The sequence below is a fragment of the Cyrtonyx montezumae genome, unplaced genomic scaffold (assembly GCF_038088225.1).
Source record: "Cyrtonyx montezumae isolate F1298 unplaced genomic scaffold, pur_monq_1.0 scaffold_25, whole genome shotgun sequence".
In the NCBI taxonomy this organism is placed as follows: Eukaryota; Metazoa; Chordata; class Aves; order Galliformes; family Odontophoridae; genus Cyrtonyx; species Cyrtonyx montezumae.
Genome location: NW_027071992.1, coordinates 899,385 through 918,374, shown reverse-complemented (window position 1 = coordinate 918,374; position 18,990 = coordinate 899,385). Strand labels below are relative to the sequence as shown.

Genomic DNA, 18,990 nt, shown 5'->3' with positions numbered 1-18,990 from the left:
TGTTTATTTGGGGTTTTTGTATCTTTTTTGTATATACACTGTTGTTAATAGACTTAGGTCCTATAAATACTTACCAAGCAGAAATAATTCCTATGCTCTCCAATCAGTGAACACACAGGGTTTTTGACATCAGATATATTTTTAAAGGCTTGAAAGCAGTTCTACTAGGAAATTGAATGATGCAAGCTCTGTGATGTATTTGGGACAGTTAGAGAGAGTGGTTAGAGACTGTACATAATCTTATTTGTTCGCCTGTCAGGGCAGCTGTCAGGTGCAAAAGAAGACACAAATACTTTCATTTTCCTAGCAGAAAGAATGACACTGTGATGTACGCACCTCAGCAGTATACAATGTGTCCCATGCCAGTTCTCAGTACTTACTGCATCTGAAGTTATAATCTAGTCCACTAAATATAACACATTGCATTTTTTTAATGGAACACTAGACTTGAGAAGAAATTGACATATCTTTGAGAAATATTAAAACCTTTCTTTTTGTGTGAGAGAGCTCTACTAAAGAAATGTTAGCAATCTTGGGCTGACCTTTCTCTTAGCCCCAGCTTTTCCAGCTACCAGAACACTTTAGAAAGCCTTAATGATTTTGCCCTGTCACTGCCCTTGCAAGAGTAGCAAGATCTATTACCCCTTTTTGGTAATGTTACACATTGGTGACTCAGCATGAACAAAATAGGATAATGTTTTGACTGGGATAATTGTTCTAACTATATATATTTAATCCCCCCTAACTACAGAGCCTACTGATGAGTTCCTACTGATTCAGTATATAATCTTTCTTATGAAGAGTTAGCTTTAGTATTACACATATTTTATGTTACCTTAGGAAACATAAATGACCACCCAAAACCATTCAAACAAAGGTTAGAAGATGGTAAGCAACTGAAGCTAGACTTTCAGAACTGAGAACCACTGCTCTCCAGCACAAAGCCACTTTAAGAAACAGCAAGAAACAATTATCCGCTCTTCTGATTTCTTGTACAAGACAGATTATAATATTCTGAAACGTAATGAGTCAATTCAAACCTCACTGAAAAAAAAAGAATTATCCATTTTCAATTCAGCAGGAGCACGACTAGTTTGGTACTCCTTTCATAAAAGATTCCAAGCAGTGTCATGCACACAAACATGTCTAGATGACTAGGTACACATTAATTAGAGTGCTGTGTCCTTGCTTTTTAAATGCACTCTTAAACAAAATCTACTCACCATCTGTCCAGACCACATGGATTTAATCATAGAATCATTAAGGTTAAAAAAGGTATCTAAGGTCATCCAGTACAACCATCCATCTACCACCAATCCTGTCCACTAAAACATATTCCTTAGTAGTGTATCTACCCTTTTCTTAAAGACCTGCAGGGACAGCAACTCCACCACCCCCCTGGCCAGCCTGATTCAGTACCTCACCACTATTTCTGAGAAGGAATTTTTCCTAATATCCAAGCTGAACCTCTGCTGGAGCAACTTGAAGACCTCTTGTCCTATTGCTGTTGCCTGAAAGACATACCCCTGCTTATTCTGGAAGAACTACCTACTTATCTCATATACTTTTCCAGTATATTACTGAAAACAAGAGTATCCAATCAACTGTGACTACTATCTCATAAATACATTTTTGACAGAAGCAAACATATACATGAAGGATTTGTTAAAATTTGAGTAAGCAGAAGCATAATTTACAAAGTAACCATAGTAACTATATTAAATACATAATACATGAAAGAAGACGTACCCTATCAAAGCCTGCATTAAGAAGGGGAAGAACAGAAATCTCTTCTTGATCAGCAGATCTACAAGACAAAATGCCGGTCACACAATATGCAAGATGGCATCAATTCAGCAGTTATCTAAACACAGTGAGTAAAACACATATAACCATGATATTACAGAAATTGGTCTTATGAGTACTTGTCAAAGATGACATAGTTTTCTATAGATATTTGCAGCTGTTACTATGGCCAAAAAGTAATTTCTACAGCAAGTTTGATGGTTATAACACAGGTTCTGCTTCTCTTCATACACACACAAGGGTGTTCCAATAAACAAATAGATAGACGAATAGACAGATAAATAAATAAAGGATATCCTATGATATCCTACAAGAAAGAACCTAGAATAACTAATAATTATTAAATAATTATTAAATTATTAAAATGTGAAACAAGCTATAAGATCCTGTTAAGCAGCAAATATAATCCATTTATTTTCTAACTTTGGCAAGAGAAGTTCTCTGCCAACTCAATTACCTAAAATTACCCAATTTACCAATTATTCAATTACCTAAAATTGTAATTTAACTAGGAAATTAACAGAATTAGAATGGATTTAGCAGTATGTAGAAGTGTGATGAATGATGGGAAATCTCTCTTTTTCTAAGGTATTTGATAATCAATTTATTTAAGAGCATTAAAGGTAAGAAATCTGCCTGAATGCATAGAGTATGAATTACTCAGTAAGGATTTCAGGACAATACAATGCCAAGTTTAGTACCACCAGAAATAAAGTTTACCCCATTACGTAGTTATCTAATAATGACTTCATGTTATCTGATCTATTTATTTCCTTTAAAACACAATAAACAGCTTTTTATTCTTCCATTTTAGAAACAAATGTATAGGTGACCATTAATTCACTATATAAGCCATTACATAACAATTCTCTGAAGTTAAGGTGATATATTAGTTTATACAAATGGAAGGTTATTGATACTTAAATAGACATTTATCACTTACTCATTTCAGGCAAAAAATAACTAATATTAAACGTAATCTGTAAGTTTTTAAACTTATGTAAGTTTATATCTTATCTACAAGATACCTTTTGTTAATATCTAACTATTTTGTGTATCATTCTTAGAAAGTAAGACAAAAATATCTCACAAAACAGAGTAAAACATACGTGCGTGGAACCACAGCAAGTATTACAGTGTGTTCTGATGGCTTTGTGGCACGAATAGACCTAAGAAAACAACATTTTCTTAGTTACACCACATGTTTTCTCAGTGTTAAACACAGTGTCTTCATAGACAATATAAACAAAAAACAGGACTGAAAGAGTCCACTGAATTCTGAAAATAGGACCAAGTGGGCAAAACTCATCTGTCCTCATTCATTCAATTTCTTTTGCTATCAGACTCCTCAGAATTTGCACAATAAAAAGCAATTCAGAGGCAACAGCTCCAAAAACTTTTCAAACCTAGTCAAGGTTTGCCCTACTCACCTAGGTAAGGATTGGGCAGGCTGTCCTGAATGCAGAGGATTACTAGATGCAATGTCAATACAGTGCATTCTCAGCATCCATTTAAACATCCAGTTAAACAATACATCAAACAAGAATCTCCACCACCTTCTACGCCCTTCACAACTGTCCTTACAGATATCATATTTTTTTCTTAAAAGTATATAATGAACTCTTAGGGCACACTGGTAAGAAAAGAAGCAAATATATGTCTCTCTAGTGGACTTATCACCAACATGGTAAACAAAATTTCACCATGTTATTTCACTTATTTTACTGAGAAACTGAAAAAAAACCCCAAAACCCACAATTAAGAACACTCTATCTTTCACTGGCAAAAGATAATTTTTTTCAAACATGTCACTCTCTCCTGAATAAAGAGTAGTCATATTTATACATGCTTCTTTTAGAAGTAATTCCATAACCTCAAATATGTGAACTCTAAAATATTAGTCATAAACAACAGAAGTTTCAGTTCATGAAGGACTGAGAATTGAGGCATGGTGCATGGTAAAACCGCATCCTGATTTTCCATTTCCACATGTACAGAAGAGCGAGGTGCACTTTTGTGAAGAACTCTCACTGACATGTGCCTGACTTGGTGGACAAACAATAACATTAGTTTCAAGCCTTGCTTCTTAAAACCTTGCTATAGTGCTAAATCAGGAAAGGAGATTCAGGGAGAAGCAGATACAGAAAGCACAAAGTGATTTCACAACTGTGGCTTTTGCTCTGAATAATGCTCATGATCTGAAGAGACTATTCTAAAGGTCAAATGTCACCCTGGTCAAAAGCTTATTTTTTCAAATTGTACTCCCCTTAGAGAGTTAAGAAAACCTTTTGTACTCAACATCCAAATTTCCATTTTACTATAGTTTTGTGTCTTCTCTCTCTTTTTTTTTTTTTTTTTTTTTGGAGGGTAAGGAGTTTGTGCTTATAATCAAGAGCATTGATTTTGTACAGCTCCAGAATTCAAGAATAGAATAAGGTCCTTCAGCTACCTGCAGATATCTTCTGCATCAAAATATCTGGAGTTCCTGTGATCTATGACAATTATTTCCTGGTGCTTATCAAGGAAACATTCAAGTGCTGACTCTGGAGTCCGAGCAATGTTGCATCTGTAACCAGCTCTGTTGCATGCCCACCAGAAACCGTCACTTTGGTTGTCTTCTTTTGCAAAGATCAGCAAAACCTGCAAAGTATGCAAAGCAGCATCATCACTTTAAACATACAGAATAGTTATCTGCATGGCAAAAATCTTAAAAATCACTTCTACCATTTGAAAGATCAAGTCCACTTTGAAAGTGGAAGTATGGACTATATATTGTAAAAGAGCTGACACAGTAGGATAACTTCATTAATAGAGTGATTATCAACATAGCATTCACTGTGTGGAGACCAATATTTACTGCTTTTGAGTGAGCTGTGGTTGTTCTGGATGTGCATGTGTTGGCAGGTGACAGGTTACCTTGCTGTGCTCATTCTTTGAGCAACATGGCTTCAGGAGCACAACAACTATTCAGGCAGTTTTGACACACAGGTGCCTATCTAAACAGCTGCCGGGTGATAGACGCCTTCTAATTCATGTTCAAATTCCATCAGAACCCAGACTCAGTGAGAGGATGCTCAAGCAGCATTCCCATCTTCAGGTTGTTGGAGTTACACACATTTTTAATTGTAAGGAACTTTCTGAAATGTAACTTACTTTCAAAACTGAAAAGAACAGCTGTTAATAAGGCAGGACTATCATTCAAGATTTAGTTAAAAAGTAGTAAAAAATTTAATGTATGAAACTTTAATTAATATCAAGAAATATATAGAAAAAAGTTTTAATTTATTAGTATGAGTATGTTGGTTTATTGCCACTCCTCATCCAAGGCAGCAACTGTCACTCTACCTAATCTATATTTTTTTATAGTTATCATCAAGTGTTCAGAAGCAATTACATGATAATTTCTGTTCTAGACCTCTGCTTATACTGTGGTAAAGTAGCTACTCTGTTTCATTAACCTGTCTGGCTCCAGCCACTGTTAGTGAACTGTTTTCTCATTGAACACATTTTGATATCTTCCTTCTCTCAACTTTCCCAATTTGGAAATAAAGGATTGAAAAATTCAGCCATTTACCAGATGCAAAATAATGGTGTTTAATTAAACACCTGATCCTCCACTGGAAACTAAATATCACTGCATGAATCATTCTGAGTATATTAACTTTAAAAGGTACTAATCATTAAGGTACCACCATGCCTGCTCGTTAAAATTTGTATGAAGCTTATTGTAAAGAGTGAAAACACAACAAAACTTGAATTATGCAAGTACTTAGCAAGACTGCTCCTAAAATCCAAATGAGACTACAACAATTGGTATAAATCTGACTGACAGTTCGACAGGAAATTTAATTTAATCTGCATTTCTTGAAGGGAAACATTTATCTGTTTTTGTAATATGGTTTGTTAGTCTTGCTGTAAATAGATCTTTTTTACCCAGTGCTGTAGGAATCCCATAGACTTCTCCTGTTGAGATATTTTTGCAGTCATCTACTGGAATTCCTATCACATTTTTCAGAATTCATTTTGCACAGCTATTCCATGCCTTATTCTCAGTTTATCATGTGAACACAGAAAATGGACTGAGATCTGCTTTGAAAATCTCAGAATACAGCCAAAATACATCAGCTGAGCACTAATACATGTATACCAGAAGAAAACAATGAGAAAATCAGAAATAGAACTTAAGGAGTACATAAAACATGATACCTAAACCTTTTTATGTCTCTGCAGGCATCCCAGTGAAATTCTTTTAATAGTGCCTTTGACTGTGCGAAACCTTCAGTGGACAGGACAAACACTTAGATGCTGAGCATCATAAAGCTTTAGTTTCAGCTCAAGAGGGAAGATCATCATTGTCAGAACAGACATGCAGCACAGCATCAACACCGTGAAAGTGATGATGACCAGTGACTGCTATGAGAGGGGAGAAAATGCAGTATTTGAAGGGGGACAGGTTTAGGCAGTAAGGCGAAGTGTGCAAATGATGACACGTGGCAGACAAACTCTACAGCAGTTCTCTGGAAGGAAGCAAGAGGTATTTGCTTAGACCAAGCAAGAAATAAAGACAGGTATTATAAAAGAAAATAAAGACACAAGACAGTGACTATGGGGAAAAAAAGAGTAACTTTGTGCAATAAAGCCATGAATGCAGAAAAGCACCACATTTACTGCAGGAAACAACCACATTTATTTCCAGTATATGAAGTTCTGTGTGGAGATGATGACAAACTTCAACTCAAATGCCAGTAACAGCTTTAGGAGTGGCAATTACTATAATTTCTGTGCCTTGCCTCATTTTCCTCACCTTACCACTCCTAACTCATTGGTCATTAAGGAAATTACAGCTTATACACGTTTTTACTTTAACACAACATAAAAAGAACATAACAAGAGTTTTTCCATTAGTCATTGCTTTAAAAGACGTTCAGATTGAAACATGTTGAAACATAACATAGTCTGATCTTCTGTCTCTGGCCTTAATTTAACAATCATTAGAGTTGCAGATGGAAATTGGCTTCCTGCTTTGCAAAGTTGTCCTCAGAAGTTGATAATAGGTTTTTACCTATGATCTCAAAAGTTAAGCTCTCATCAACCATCAACTGAAAAGGTTCCTGTTCAGTCCATTTGACTTGATGCAAAGGCATTTCATGCAAGCCAACTCTTTGTCCATTAAGGAATTACATCCTCTATCAAAGTGTTAAACCTAAGAGATGTTCCTGATCACATCAATTGATTCTTCCTGACAATCATTTAGCTTGTTTTCTCCTAATATTTAAATCATGTAGGGTGCTGACTTAGAAACTGTATAGGAAAGGCCCACATACAAACCTCTGCCAGTCCTAGAAAACAGTTCTGCAAATGAGTACAGAAGTTTTTTTTAAGTGCACTTAATGGTAACAGATCTTTCTCTCTTGTGTCACGGAGGGAAACAGCGCATTTATGGCGGGCTGCTGTGAAAGTAATGCCTCTATTTGATGATGTTGGCCCGTGACATTAGAGTGGGATGTTGGTGGTATGGCAGTAAAGGCTGAACCTTACTACCAGTATTCCATTACATTTGGTTTCCATTGGACCGATGGCAGCAGAGGGACACTGACGAAATTGTGTCTGACATGGAAATGAGTATGAAGCAAAGGTGAATCACTGAATTCTTCCATGAGGAAAAAAAAAAAAAAGACATTCACTGACCCACCGACATCCATTGATGAGCATTTATGGAGATCAAATAGTGGACATGAGCACAGTGAGGCAATGCATGGTGTGTTTCAGCAATGGTGACAGTGACATGAAAGACAAGCTGTGTTCTGGACAGCCACGCACAGCATTCACACCACAGAACGAAGAGCATTTTTATCAGCTCAACTGAGAACCAGCAGTTATGACCTGGGAACAGTAGAGAGAGCTGTGTATCAGCTTAATCATTGGAATGGTGGCAATGTTGGTTTGTGCTAAGTTTGTGCCAGGTAGGTTCCACAAATGCTCACACAGGAAGAGAACAAACACTGTACACAAGTTTTTCAAGACCTATTGAACCAATACAAGGCTGAAGGTGACAGTTCCTTATGACTGCCATCTGTAAAGCTGATTAAGCTTTATGAGCTCAGTGGGCAAATTTTTTTAGCAAAAACACTACTGTAGCAGGTGTGAAAGAGAGGGTCACATCCACTTTTACAACTGCAGCCTGCAGGCTCTTGTTCACTAAAAATACACAGCTAACGGTGGTGAATGTGTTGGAAAATAGTGTTTTGTAGCTGAGAATTTGCTCTATAAAATAGTGTTATCGTGCTCCTTATATCTGTTGTAGTTTCCATGGAAATCAATAGGTGGCACTACTTTCAGAGAGACCTATGTATGTACACTTTTCTCAGTCAGTTCTAAGGTCCAACCAAACTAAGTCAATTTGGAAACTGGTACAAAATCTGGGCAGACACATAAGTTGCATGCTGGGAGGGCATTTGGAGGGTAGGAGCTGGTACAAACCAAAACAGATTTGCCCTCTAACACAGATGCCCATAAAATCTAAGGTGAAATCTATTAAATGGTTTATGGCAAATCATAGTCACAACTAAGGTCACCTTCCAGATGAAAAAAAAAGTAAAAATATACAATCCATTTGCCAGCTGGCATAGGTCCAGTACCAAACGACAGTTTCAAACATGCACAAGCATACAGTGAACATTGCTAAGAAAAATCCTGGTGACAATTGTTTTAACAAAGTGAATCGTCAATTAAGAACGTGACTAAGCACCAACAAATAGATATCTAAAATGGAATACTTCATGGAGAAATACACAGCTCTATCATTAAGATGGAAAAAAAGGTTAACATAAATGAGTAAGTATGTGCCATCCTTGTCAAATTGGCTGAGGTCATGTCACTTTTTCCATAAAGGAACTGGGTTTACATGAAGTGCTTTCCCTTTAGTATAAATAAATTAGTGTACAGCAAAGTCTTCACAAAAAAACTCTTCAGATACAAGTTTTACTTAAGGCCAGATTTCTGTAGCACCACAGATTGTCTCTTCACTAATAAAGAGACAAAACAGCAACTGCACCTAACTAAATATAAAGATGAATGTCAAGAAAGTTTCTAAACAAAACCTGGAACAATTTCCCTTCTCACATGATGAACTATCAAGTGACTAAATAATATCGTAACAGCAAATACAGATGCTATAATTTCGCAAATCCAATTTCTACAAAGTAAATAAAATAAAACATTGCCATAGACAATGAGTATTCTTATTTAAATATTATCTTGAGCATCTTACTTAAGAGTATCATAGACTACTGAGCCTTTTGTTCCATAAGAAGTTCTACATATTTATGTTGAAATTAGTGCTAAGTGAAGATTGATCTACTACTGATCCCATCATCATGTAGTCTTTTCATAACAAACACAATTTCAACAGGTCAAGCCATTGTTAAAACTGAATTATGCTTATTATTGTCATATTTAATACAAAAAGGAAAATTTAAGTCTTTACGAAAGAGGTACATAGGATTTTTTGACCTTATGAACAGCACAACATGTCTTCCACATGTAGGTTTTTCTACTTGTAGGCAGACACAGAAAAATCAAAACAAGCAAACACAGGAAGAGTGACTGCTAAATATCTTTGCCATTTGCAATTGCAGTTAAGTGACCCAGGACAAAAAGTTGCTTTGAACAGACACTGCTTCACAGGAACAACATAAAGTTTATATGTGAAAAAAATATATTTTTGACATCCCTCTGTCTATAGACAGAGATACAAACTGTACAGAAACAGTACCAAGCATGGGTAGAGCTGTTGCTTGTGAAGACAAAATGCAATGTTTGTGTTGGAACACGTGACTTCTTGTGCCTGTGACCTGTAAAAGCACAGTTCTCTGTTCTGCTGCATAATATCCAGCAAAACTTGCCTGGTACCTAAACTTTATAGTACTGCTCTCTGCTGTGGCGTATCAGAACTCAGCAGTTTTTAACCTTCAGAGGCAGCTGTTTTCCTTGCTAGTGCACAAACACACAGATACATTCCTACTGACAGGACATAAAATAAACAATTTGATGTTAATGAAAATTAGAGCACCTTCTTTACCAATTTAATTTACCCACAGGTCTTTTCTCAAGCACTCAGATAAACCAAAACACCAATTATCTCACATTTCTTGCACAGTAAAATGAAAACATTATGCATGACCATGAGGTTATATCTTAATTTCTTCACCCATTAACACTGAATTGACTGCATCAAGAAACTAAGAGAACATCTTACCTGAACTGGATCTTGTGTCAGTCTCATGGGCCCAATTTGTACCTCTGTAGCTGAAGCCTGCTAAGTAAGAGTAAGAGATTTTTTTTCCACTCTATTTCTCAACAAGATAGCATTTTGCAAGCAAGAAAGATCAAACATAGCCAGTAAGACTCTGAAAGGAAGGCCATACAACCAGTAGCCTTTATTCATCTGCTTTATGTGTATCTTTGCTCACAATTTTGTTTCATTTGCTTCTAAGTTAAACACTGTGGGGCTTAACATAGTAAAAATCTAACCTCCATTTTCCTCTTTCCCCAGAGCACTTCGATTAAAAAGGATTTTCATTTTGTTCAAGACTATGGAAATTCTTTTTTTTCTTCTGGCCAAGAATTGCCTTATTCATTTGAATGAAATACCTTCAACATCTTGTGACGTATAATATTTTAATACATTTGGTTAGAAAAAAAAAGTGACTTTTCAGACAAGACAGCTTGTTTGGATTATGGATTTAAAATTATTTTCCAGAACTGTAACCTTTAGTTTACAGGAAAAAAATGAAAACTTTGATACCACAAATCAAGATGTTATCAGAAGACTTGAGAGCACATCGCTGCTTAAAATGACAGCAAACATTGTAGCTGCTTTGTTACCTTACTTCCTAATAGCTGGATTACCTTCATGTTTTTTGTGTACTGACACATTTCGATACACTCCTCCTGTAATGCTGATTCGCTTCACTTTAGTTACAGACTATTCTCAAGCAACTGAACAATGAAAAAAACTGAACATCCTCCCACAGATGTATGTACTTAAGAAAAGTCTTTGAACCTCTCCTCAGGCTACAGAGGATTACTACCAAGTTAGCAGTCTCTGAAGGGGCAAGTTCACTGCTTTCTTGATACAGATTACTTCATGTGCCTGAGGAGGTGAGTTAAAGCAACCGCCAGGCAGGTGAAGGTGTTTGAACAAAGCCCTTATTTGCAGGCACATTCCTAGAACTTTCCTTGACTCCCATGAATCATGGATTCTTATTTCCGCACCACTTTGCTGTGTGCTGCTTGAGAGTTCAAGCCTTTCACTTGGGTTTTACCTACCTAAATATAGCTTTTTTTTTTTTTTTTCCAAAGGACAGTGCATAAATATTCACCAAGTTACTAATATTTGGGTTTCTACCTTGGAGAACACACCAGTGCTGCAATTATTAGCAGCCTTGCCTTGCACTCGAGACAGTGGAACTATGCATAGTTATAAATTACATGTTGGACCTACATGGATCCCTGAGCATTGATCTTTCTGAGTCCAATGTGTGTCAGCAAGCAGTACCCCAGAAGTTTAAACCACAAAGGCTTGCCACTGTTTTCCAAAGCAAAACATGCCTCCAATGTAAGAATAGCTAACATTTTCACACAGAAGTTCAGTTCCCACTTTAACTCCTGCCATGTTGGAAAGGAGCATAATGTGAGAGTAATGTTAGAATAGAAATAAAAGTTTAGCACTGATCATAAGCCATGAAGTAACTAGTAAAGTTAGGGAAACAGAGTTCTCTCAAAGCTCCCAGCTCCTCTCCCCTCACAAACAGACAAAAAAAACCAGAAAAGAACATTCATATTACAGTGCATTATTTAAAAAAACTTATTTTTTTTCAAATAAAGAATTACTTTGATTTAAATAAATGTTTTGAAGTAGTCTCTGTTGTAGAATCCATAGTAAGGAGAACACTCAGCAGATACACAGCAAGCTTGGGTCTGTATCATTCAAAAACTGCTTTTTAAAATGTATATTTTAAATAAACACTTTGATCAAGAGCCTAACATTCTTTGTAAGGTACACTGAGGACACCAATAACTATTATATGATTCATTTATTAATGCCACTAGGGAACTGACATTCTGAATGAGTGATTTCTGCCTCGCTACCACTTCAGATGCATTCAGCTTTCAGTTCTCAGTTTTGTCCAAGATAGAATAACAATGACTAAGAGACAGATCTACACGATCAAGTCTATCAGAATACTTTTGGAGGTTTCTTAACCTATCATAGCCCAGGTATTTAAAAAATAAGATAAAAATTCACAGAACTGTGACCAGGAGTTTCTCTTTGTGCCATGTCCATGTCAGACTTGTGAAAGAAAATGCATGAAAGGAAGGACCAGCAAATCAGGTCCCCTCATTTTTTTTTTTTCCTCCTAGTATTTCAGAGTGTTCTTGGCTGTGCTGGCAACAGGAAAGCTTCATGAGAATTAGAAAAATCTGAGTACAACATAGGTAAGCTTGTCCTGCACTGCAGAGATATGATTTACTTACAGTCACAGCTACACAAGGATGTAGAAATGGTGCTGCTCTATCTGAAAGACTGACATTCTCAAGGAGTGACCTTTAAGCCATTCTTTACACAGCGCATGGAAATAAGAGGGGCACCCTCAGATTAAGGCTGGTAATAGGACTGAAGATTGGAAGGAGTAATAAACCATCTCATTGGATACAACAAGGAGCATGTTCAAAGCCCTCCTTCCTGGACGTGGAATTCTGAGTTTTGTTTTATGAACTGAATCAGTCCCCTACATTTGTATGCCTAAATTGCACCTGGTAAAAATGATTGCCTCTCTTTTCTTTCAAAACATTGCTAGAAGAGGCAGCAGGAATATAACACAAGTGCTTCATCTTCAAAAATGTAGCAAGGATTTCTCCTTGGCCTGAAAGAACTAATTTCAAATCTTCCTAACTCCCAGAAAAGTGTGATGATGTGGATGTTGCATATTAATGATACCATGACCATACCTCTGCTCATTTCCTGGCTTAAGTGAACATCTAATTGCTGATGATTTCCAATTAAAATAAATCTCCAATTATTTTATTGACTGGCAGGAAGGACTGCTAATAGGCTGGCAACCTAAATCAATTAGTACAGTATTTCATGACAAACTTTTCTGGTAAAACAAGCAGAGCTTGTTTCCAAAGAGGGCAGTGAGAAAACTGCTGTTTTCACTGGGCGGAGGAACAAACACAATAAATAAACTAACCATCCGTGGATAACAAAGAGCTTAAAAACTGTGAAGAAATTTTTATTTTAACATTTTCAACTACCTAACATTATTTCCAGCATCATTGTAACCTCCAGAGGAATCAGCAACTTATCAAGGAATTAATGTAAAAGTAAATGGTATTTTCTTAAATCCTTTCTTTTATATAAATTATATATTTTCCTTTATATAAATCGGTGATTATCAATTACCTTCCTTTCAAAGCAGTACATTAAGCAAAACAAATTCACCACTCAATAATTAAGTTCTACTATTCTAAATCACTAATACAAAAGCTTTACTCTTTGTATGACCGAAGACTTAAGGCCCCTGCAGTTTATGAATCATCAGTAATTAGTAACACAAGTACTGTAAACATGATGACTTATTAGCACAGCAAAAAAATCTTGAATAACGCTTCGTTGTTCCAGAGAAACAACAGCAGCTGGAGCCAGCAGAATGGTGTAGCACATTTGCTGGGGAGACCAGCCTCCTGGATAGGCCTGGTAGAGATCTCCCTTTTTCCCTGACCAAGAACTGGCCCTGAAAAAGATTACAATCACATGCGACGTCTGTACTAGAACTCTGACCTTCCATTCTCCTGGTGGCTTGAATTCCCTTGTGAGATATAGGGTTCACAGCTTTTCTAAAACATCCCCAGCTTGCAGTTGTCAACAACCAGGTCATCTCCCATTGTTCAACACTATTACATGCCTCTCTTCTTTCCCTTTACTCTGTCTCATGTTGTTTAGCAGAACTATACTCCAAACCTTCTTCTCTTTCTCTCTCTTTCTTCTTTCTTTCTCTCTTTCCTTCTTTATTTCCTTCCTTCTTTATCTCTTTCAAATAATTTCTATTTCATTCACTGATGTTATTCTGTAGTCACTTGAGCTCAGTCTTTCTAGTCTTTCTATGCTTTAGGTCTCTCACATGCTTTTTTTTTTTTTTTTTTTTTTTTTTTTTTTTGTGGGCATCATCTGTTACAGGAAATGTATTTCTTGTCCTGTCTGGAAATTTTTGTATGTTGAAGTAAGGACACATTTAGACACATTTACAAGAGAAAAATTAAGGGAAATGTTTTGACAAAGATTCCACCCAAGAAGAACCTCAGTAATAATCTCCCAGACAATGGCTGGGAGAATAAACAAGACAGATCGCTATCTGGTTCTCCCAGGGCTACTGCTGCTGGAGATCTGGTCCTGAGCTAGACGGTTTTCAGTGTGACCTCTGTGGCTTTCCCAGACACCATTCCTCCCTGATTCATTCATTCATTTGATCAGTTGCCTCAGTTAATTTTTTCCTGTAACCAGCACAGTTACTCATCCAGCAAAGAGCTATTTCTGCTGTCATCTTCCCCCCAGTAATTCAGAATGCACCCATCTGATTTTTCATTCTTCCATTTCTGCGGCTTCCAGTTGATTCGTGGTTTTGCTTTCCTAGCTGCTCATACCCTGCATTTCCTCGGCTTCCACTAGAGGGCTTAAAACCACTGCTCTTCTCAATGCCAGCCTGCTGCCATCTTCCCAAATTGTCCAGAAGTCCACCGAACATTTGGATAGCTCAACAGTAAGGTTAACGGTAGATTATCTTACTTTATAAATTAAACATAATGATCAAACACACATACTTTTTAGAAAAAATAAGGTCTTTTTGTTGATTTTGCTGAGGAGCCACTGCAAACTGCAGGCATCCATAAGAAGCCTAACCCCTCAGTATGTAATGAACACCTTTTACAGTGTCAAACAGCAGATACACAAGAACTGTAAACAAAAATTATAAGCACACATGACAAGGGGAAATGGTTTAAAACTTAAAGAGGGTAGATTTCAATGGGATATAAGGAAAAAGTCTTTTACAATGAGAGTGGTGAAGCACTGGAACAGGCTGCCCAAAGAAGCAGTGGATGCCACATCCTGGGAGACATTCAAGGCCAGGCTGGACCATACTCTGAGTAGCCTATCTAGCTAGGATTTCCCTGTTTATTACAGAGGAGTTGGACTAGGTGATCTTTAAAGGTTCCTTTAGACGTTGAAGAAAACAAAATGTAGTTCTTGACATTTTGAATCCCCTAAGGAAAGCTAACGTATGTTTAGATGTGATACTAAGGGACATGGTTTAGTGGGGAGATATTGGTGGTAGGTGGACAGATTCTAGATGACCTTGGAGGTCTTTTCCAACCTCGGTGATTCTTTGATTCTATGACGATCCAGTTTTCACTATGCTGGCTGCCACTGAGATCAGTTTAAAGAACAGGTGACACATCACCATTAGTAGTTAGTTCTTCAGCAATTTCAGATTTATGTGAATTCCAGGATGAATATGCCAAGAAGGTCCCAGTAATCTCTCCTTCTTCCCCCCCCCACAGCAGTACACTAACTGATTTGCATCCCCAGATCTGCTTCTCATGTCTCTCAAGAGCAAAGTGCCCAGAAGACAGCTGGCTCGGTTGCCTTGTCAGCCATTTGCATAGCTTGAGAAGGACATAGTCTCAGAATAGTAACTGTCAGGAACGTTTTTATAGCAATGACTTAAAATTGGTTAACAAAAATGTCACATATGAAAAATATGCACCCAGGAAGACATCAAAATATAAAATGTTGTATCACATTCTGATGCCAAATGCTTTTTTTTTTTTTTTTTTTTTAAGAAATCCTACTTCCAGTGGATCCTACCTTTTCAGCTCTAAATTCAGTACTGCTATCTTAAGAAAAAAACAAACAAACACATTTCTTGTTGAATTTCCTGGTTAATGTTTTACTTCCTACCTTTCGATGAGAAAGCCAGCTTTTCTTCTTTTTACATGAAGCTATTTTTAGGTTTGAAAGTTCTTAAGTCTTGTTATTAAGTAGAATTTTAAACACATTTAATTAGAACTAGCTTGATATTTATACTATTGCAATACAGTATTTGAGAAACCAAGCGGCTATAAGAATGTGGCATTTCAAAACACTACTTATCACAGATGCTGGTTATCTCTTACAGAAAGCAACAAAACAAAACCTTACCTTCCAACATTTTTTTCTAATCAGGGAACAAGTCATGGCAAAAATCTGGTGCATCAATTTTCAGCAGTATTTTGACTAGATTTTCCTGCTCATAGAGCAGCAAAGCACAGGCATTCAAGGTCTGGAACAGTAGGAAACTCCCTCTGTTACAGCTAAGTATTCAGAACCCAAATAGGAAGAGGGGCCTTGACTAACACTTAGAGGTACTCACTGTAATTCCAATGAGTCACAAAAATGTTTTCCTTTTTCTGAAGAGACCCCTGAAGATCATTTAATTGCTCCGACTGGTGCTGTTGTAACACTACATCAGGCCAGCCATGACTTCGTCTATGCCTGTCCAGTATGACTGCTGCTCTGACAACCACCTCCCAGCCTGCATTGATGAAAAAGATGAAATTGATGCCTGAAGCATCTCCCCTATGAGGAAAGGCTGGGTGACCTAGGTCTGTTCAGCCTTGAGAAAAGAAGACTCAGAGATGATCTTATTAATGTTTATAAATATCTAAAGTGTGGGAGTCGAAGGGACATGGCCAAGCTCTTTGCAGTCGTCTCTGGGGACAGGACAAGTGGAAATAGTCATAGACATGAACATAGAAGTTTCACACCAATATGTGAAGGAACTTCTTAACAATGAGGGTGATGGAGCACTGGAACAGGCTGCTGAGGAGAGCTGTGGATTATCCTTCTCTGGAGATATTCGAGACTTGTCTGGATGTCTATCTGTGCAACCTGCTGAAGGGGTACTGCTTGTCAGGGAAATTGGACTTGATCTCTAGAAGTCCCTTCCAACCCCTACAATTCTGTGAAAAGGAATTAAAACCTAAAGACTGGACAGAAGTATTGATTTGTGAACTATAACGTTGGAGAGACATATTTGCTTTCATAATGTAGTTATGTTACCTCACTTCTACCTATGTGTAATATTAAGCAATTTCAGTTCAAGTTTTGGAAAAACAGATAGCATACTTCATTTTAAAAAGAAATGACCCACTGTAGGCAAAGTGCTTTAGCAGGGTGATTGGACTCAGTCTCTTGAGGTGACCTCCAAACCCTGCAATTCTGTGATTCTGTGAAAATAGTTTTAAAAGCAAACAGTGAACTCCTATGGACTCCTTCAAAGAAATAAAACTTTAACAGCTTTTGGTATAATTACTGGGGCAAGGTTATTAATAATATTCTTTAAGAAAAATAGACTTTCAAGTTTCCATCCAGCAGCACAAAGGTAATGGAGAGATATAACTGTTTCATACATAGCAAAGTTGTCAGACTTGTGGAAAGAAGAATTACAGAATACCGTCTCCAATGACATTTATTTTGAATACTGATTTTGTCAGCAGAGGTTTATCTAGAACTGTATCGATTCTGTTAGCATGCACATTTCAGGTTATGTTAAGGTCCTTGCAAGGAGACACTTGGCATAAGGAAAACAAACTTTTCCAAACATCTGAAAAAGTGCGTAGGATATGCTCAACATTTGAAGATCTAAGCCTGAAGAGGCTTCTTTCTGTAAATCTATTTTATCATTACTGTGCAGTCTCAACTTAGTAGGAAAATGAGCCACATGCTTTACTGATGGATCCAATCAAATCTCATTACATCAATCTGAGTGAAAAATACAGCAACTAAGTCTGAACTGTTCAAAAATACTGATGCATAGGAGGAACACTGATGCTTAGGCGAGAACAAATTCAGAAACTACAGGCAGAGTAAGGTGTTAATCTTATTTTCACCCTTGTACATTCAGCCAGTCAAGAAAGTAACAAAACAGCTTCATGCAGCTATTGGAATTCACAGTGAACCCACACGTTCAACGCTGTATAGCATCTTTTGCCTCCCTTACAAGAAGTTTATAAAAAATACAAAGTAAAAAAAAATATATATATATATATATAAACAGAGAAATTAACAAGAATAATCACAGGTATTTCAAGATATCTCTAAAGCTGTTCCAAAGACTGCCTATGTAGGAAAACCAACAGGAGGCTAATTTATGCATCAGAAGTGCTGCCAGCTGAGCATTTGCTCCAGACCTTCTCCTGTTCCTTCTCTCTCTCGTGCAAGTTGTTGCCATTGTCCCACTCTGTGCTGTGCTGCCGAGCCCTGCAGTGTCAGTAAGAGTTTACTGAAAGACAGTTATCATCTCTGAAATTTCTCCTGGGAGTAACCAAAGGAGAAATCTATATATTTGACCAAAACTAACATAAATTCTTCCTGCTGGAACACAGAAAACAGTGTTGTGCTGAGCAGTGGTCACCTCTTGAAGTTTTCAGAATTTTCTTTCATTTAGAAAAATGAGCTATGACCTTTGACCTAAATTTTACAAAAATACCAAAATAAATAGCATTAAAGAATAGAGTAATCCTCACTTCCTTCAAAAACTTCTCCATTGTCTTTCCCTGGCTCTTTCACAGTGCCAGGCACTGTTTGCTTTGCAATTTTTCTGTCTTGGTTGTTTGAGTCTGGGGACAGGCAGCTGAAGACTACAACTTCAACATTTTAAAGCAAATTTCAGCATCTAGAGGGTATGCCCTGGAATTACACATAGAAACTCCATTAAAACAAATTAAAAAACAAAAACAAAAACAAACAAACAAAAAAAAAAAAAAAACAAAAAAAAAACTTCCCCCCAACCCAGAAATAAAGAATCAGAGAAACAAAAAAAACCCTCAAAACTTCCTGATTGCACAGAGTACCACCACAACATAAAGCAAAAAACACTATCTTCCTGAGTTTTCACAATAATGGTTAGGTATGTACACTTTTTTTCCATTACAATCTAACATAAATATATGTTAGAATTAACTATTTTACTGTTGTTCATATCAGAAGTCTGGATAGAAAAATTATTCTGAGTAGACTGTACCACCTCAAATATGAAGACTAAGGTTCTCTCAAATAAAATAGCCTCCAGCTAAACATTACCT

The 18,990-nt window shown here is 36.9% G+C and overlaps 1 protein-coding gene across 2 annotated transcripts in view; it reads right to left on the bottom strand.

Moving 5' to 3' along the window:
- The window catches only part of PDE8B (phosphodiesterase 8B), a 75,257-nt gene that overhangs the window by 34,378 nt on the left and 21,889 nt on the right, over positions 1 to 18,990 (bottom strand). The window contains exons 2-5 of one of the 2 annotated variants that reach the window (XM_065739745.1): positions 10,064 to 10,123; positions 4,256 to 4,446; positions 2,916 to 2,975; positions 1,750 to 1,807 (exon numbers count right to left, since the gene is read on the bottom strand). In XM_065739745.1, coding sequence (XP_065595817.1) covers positions 1,750 to 1,807; positions 2,916 to 2,975; positions 4,256 to 4,446; positions 10,064 to 10,123 — 369 coding nt within the window. The remainder of the gene's footprint in view (positions 1 to 1,749; positions 1,808 to 2,915; positions 2,976 to 4,255; positions 4,447 to 10,063; positions 10,124 to 18,990) is intronic. The other variant, XM_065739746.1, reaches the window with a different exon arrangement.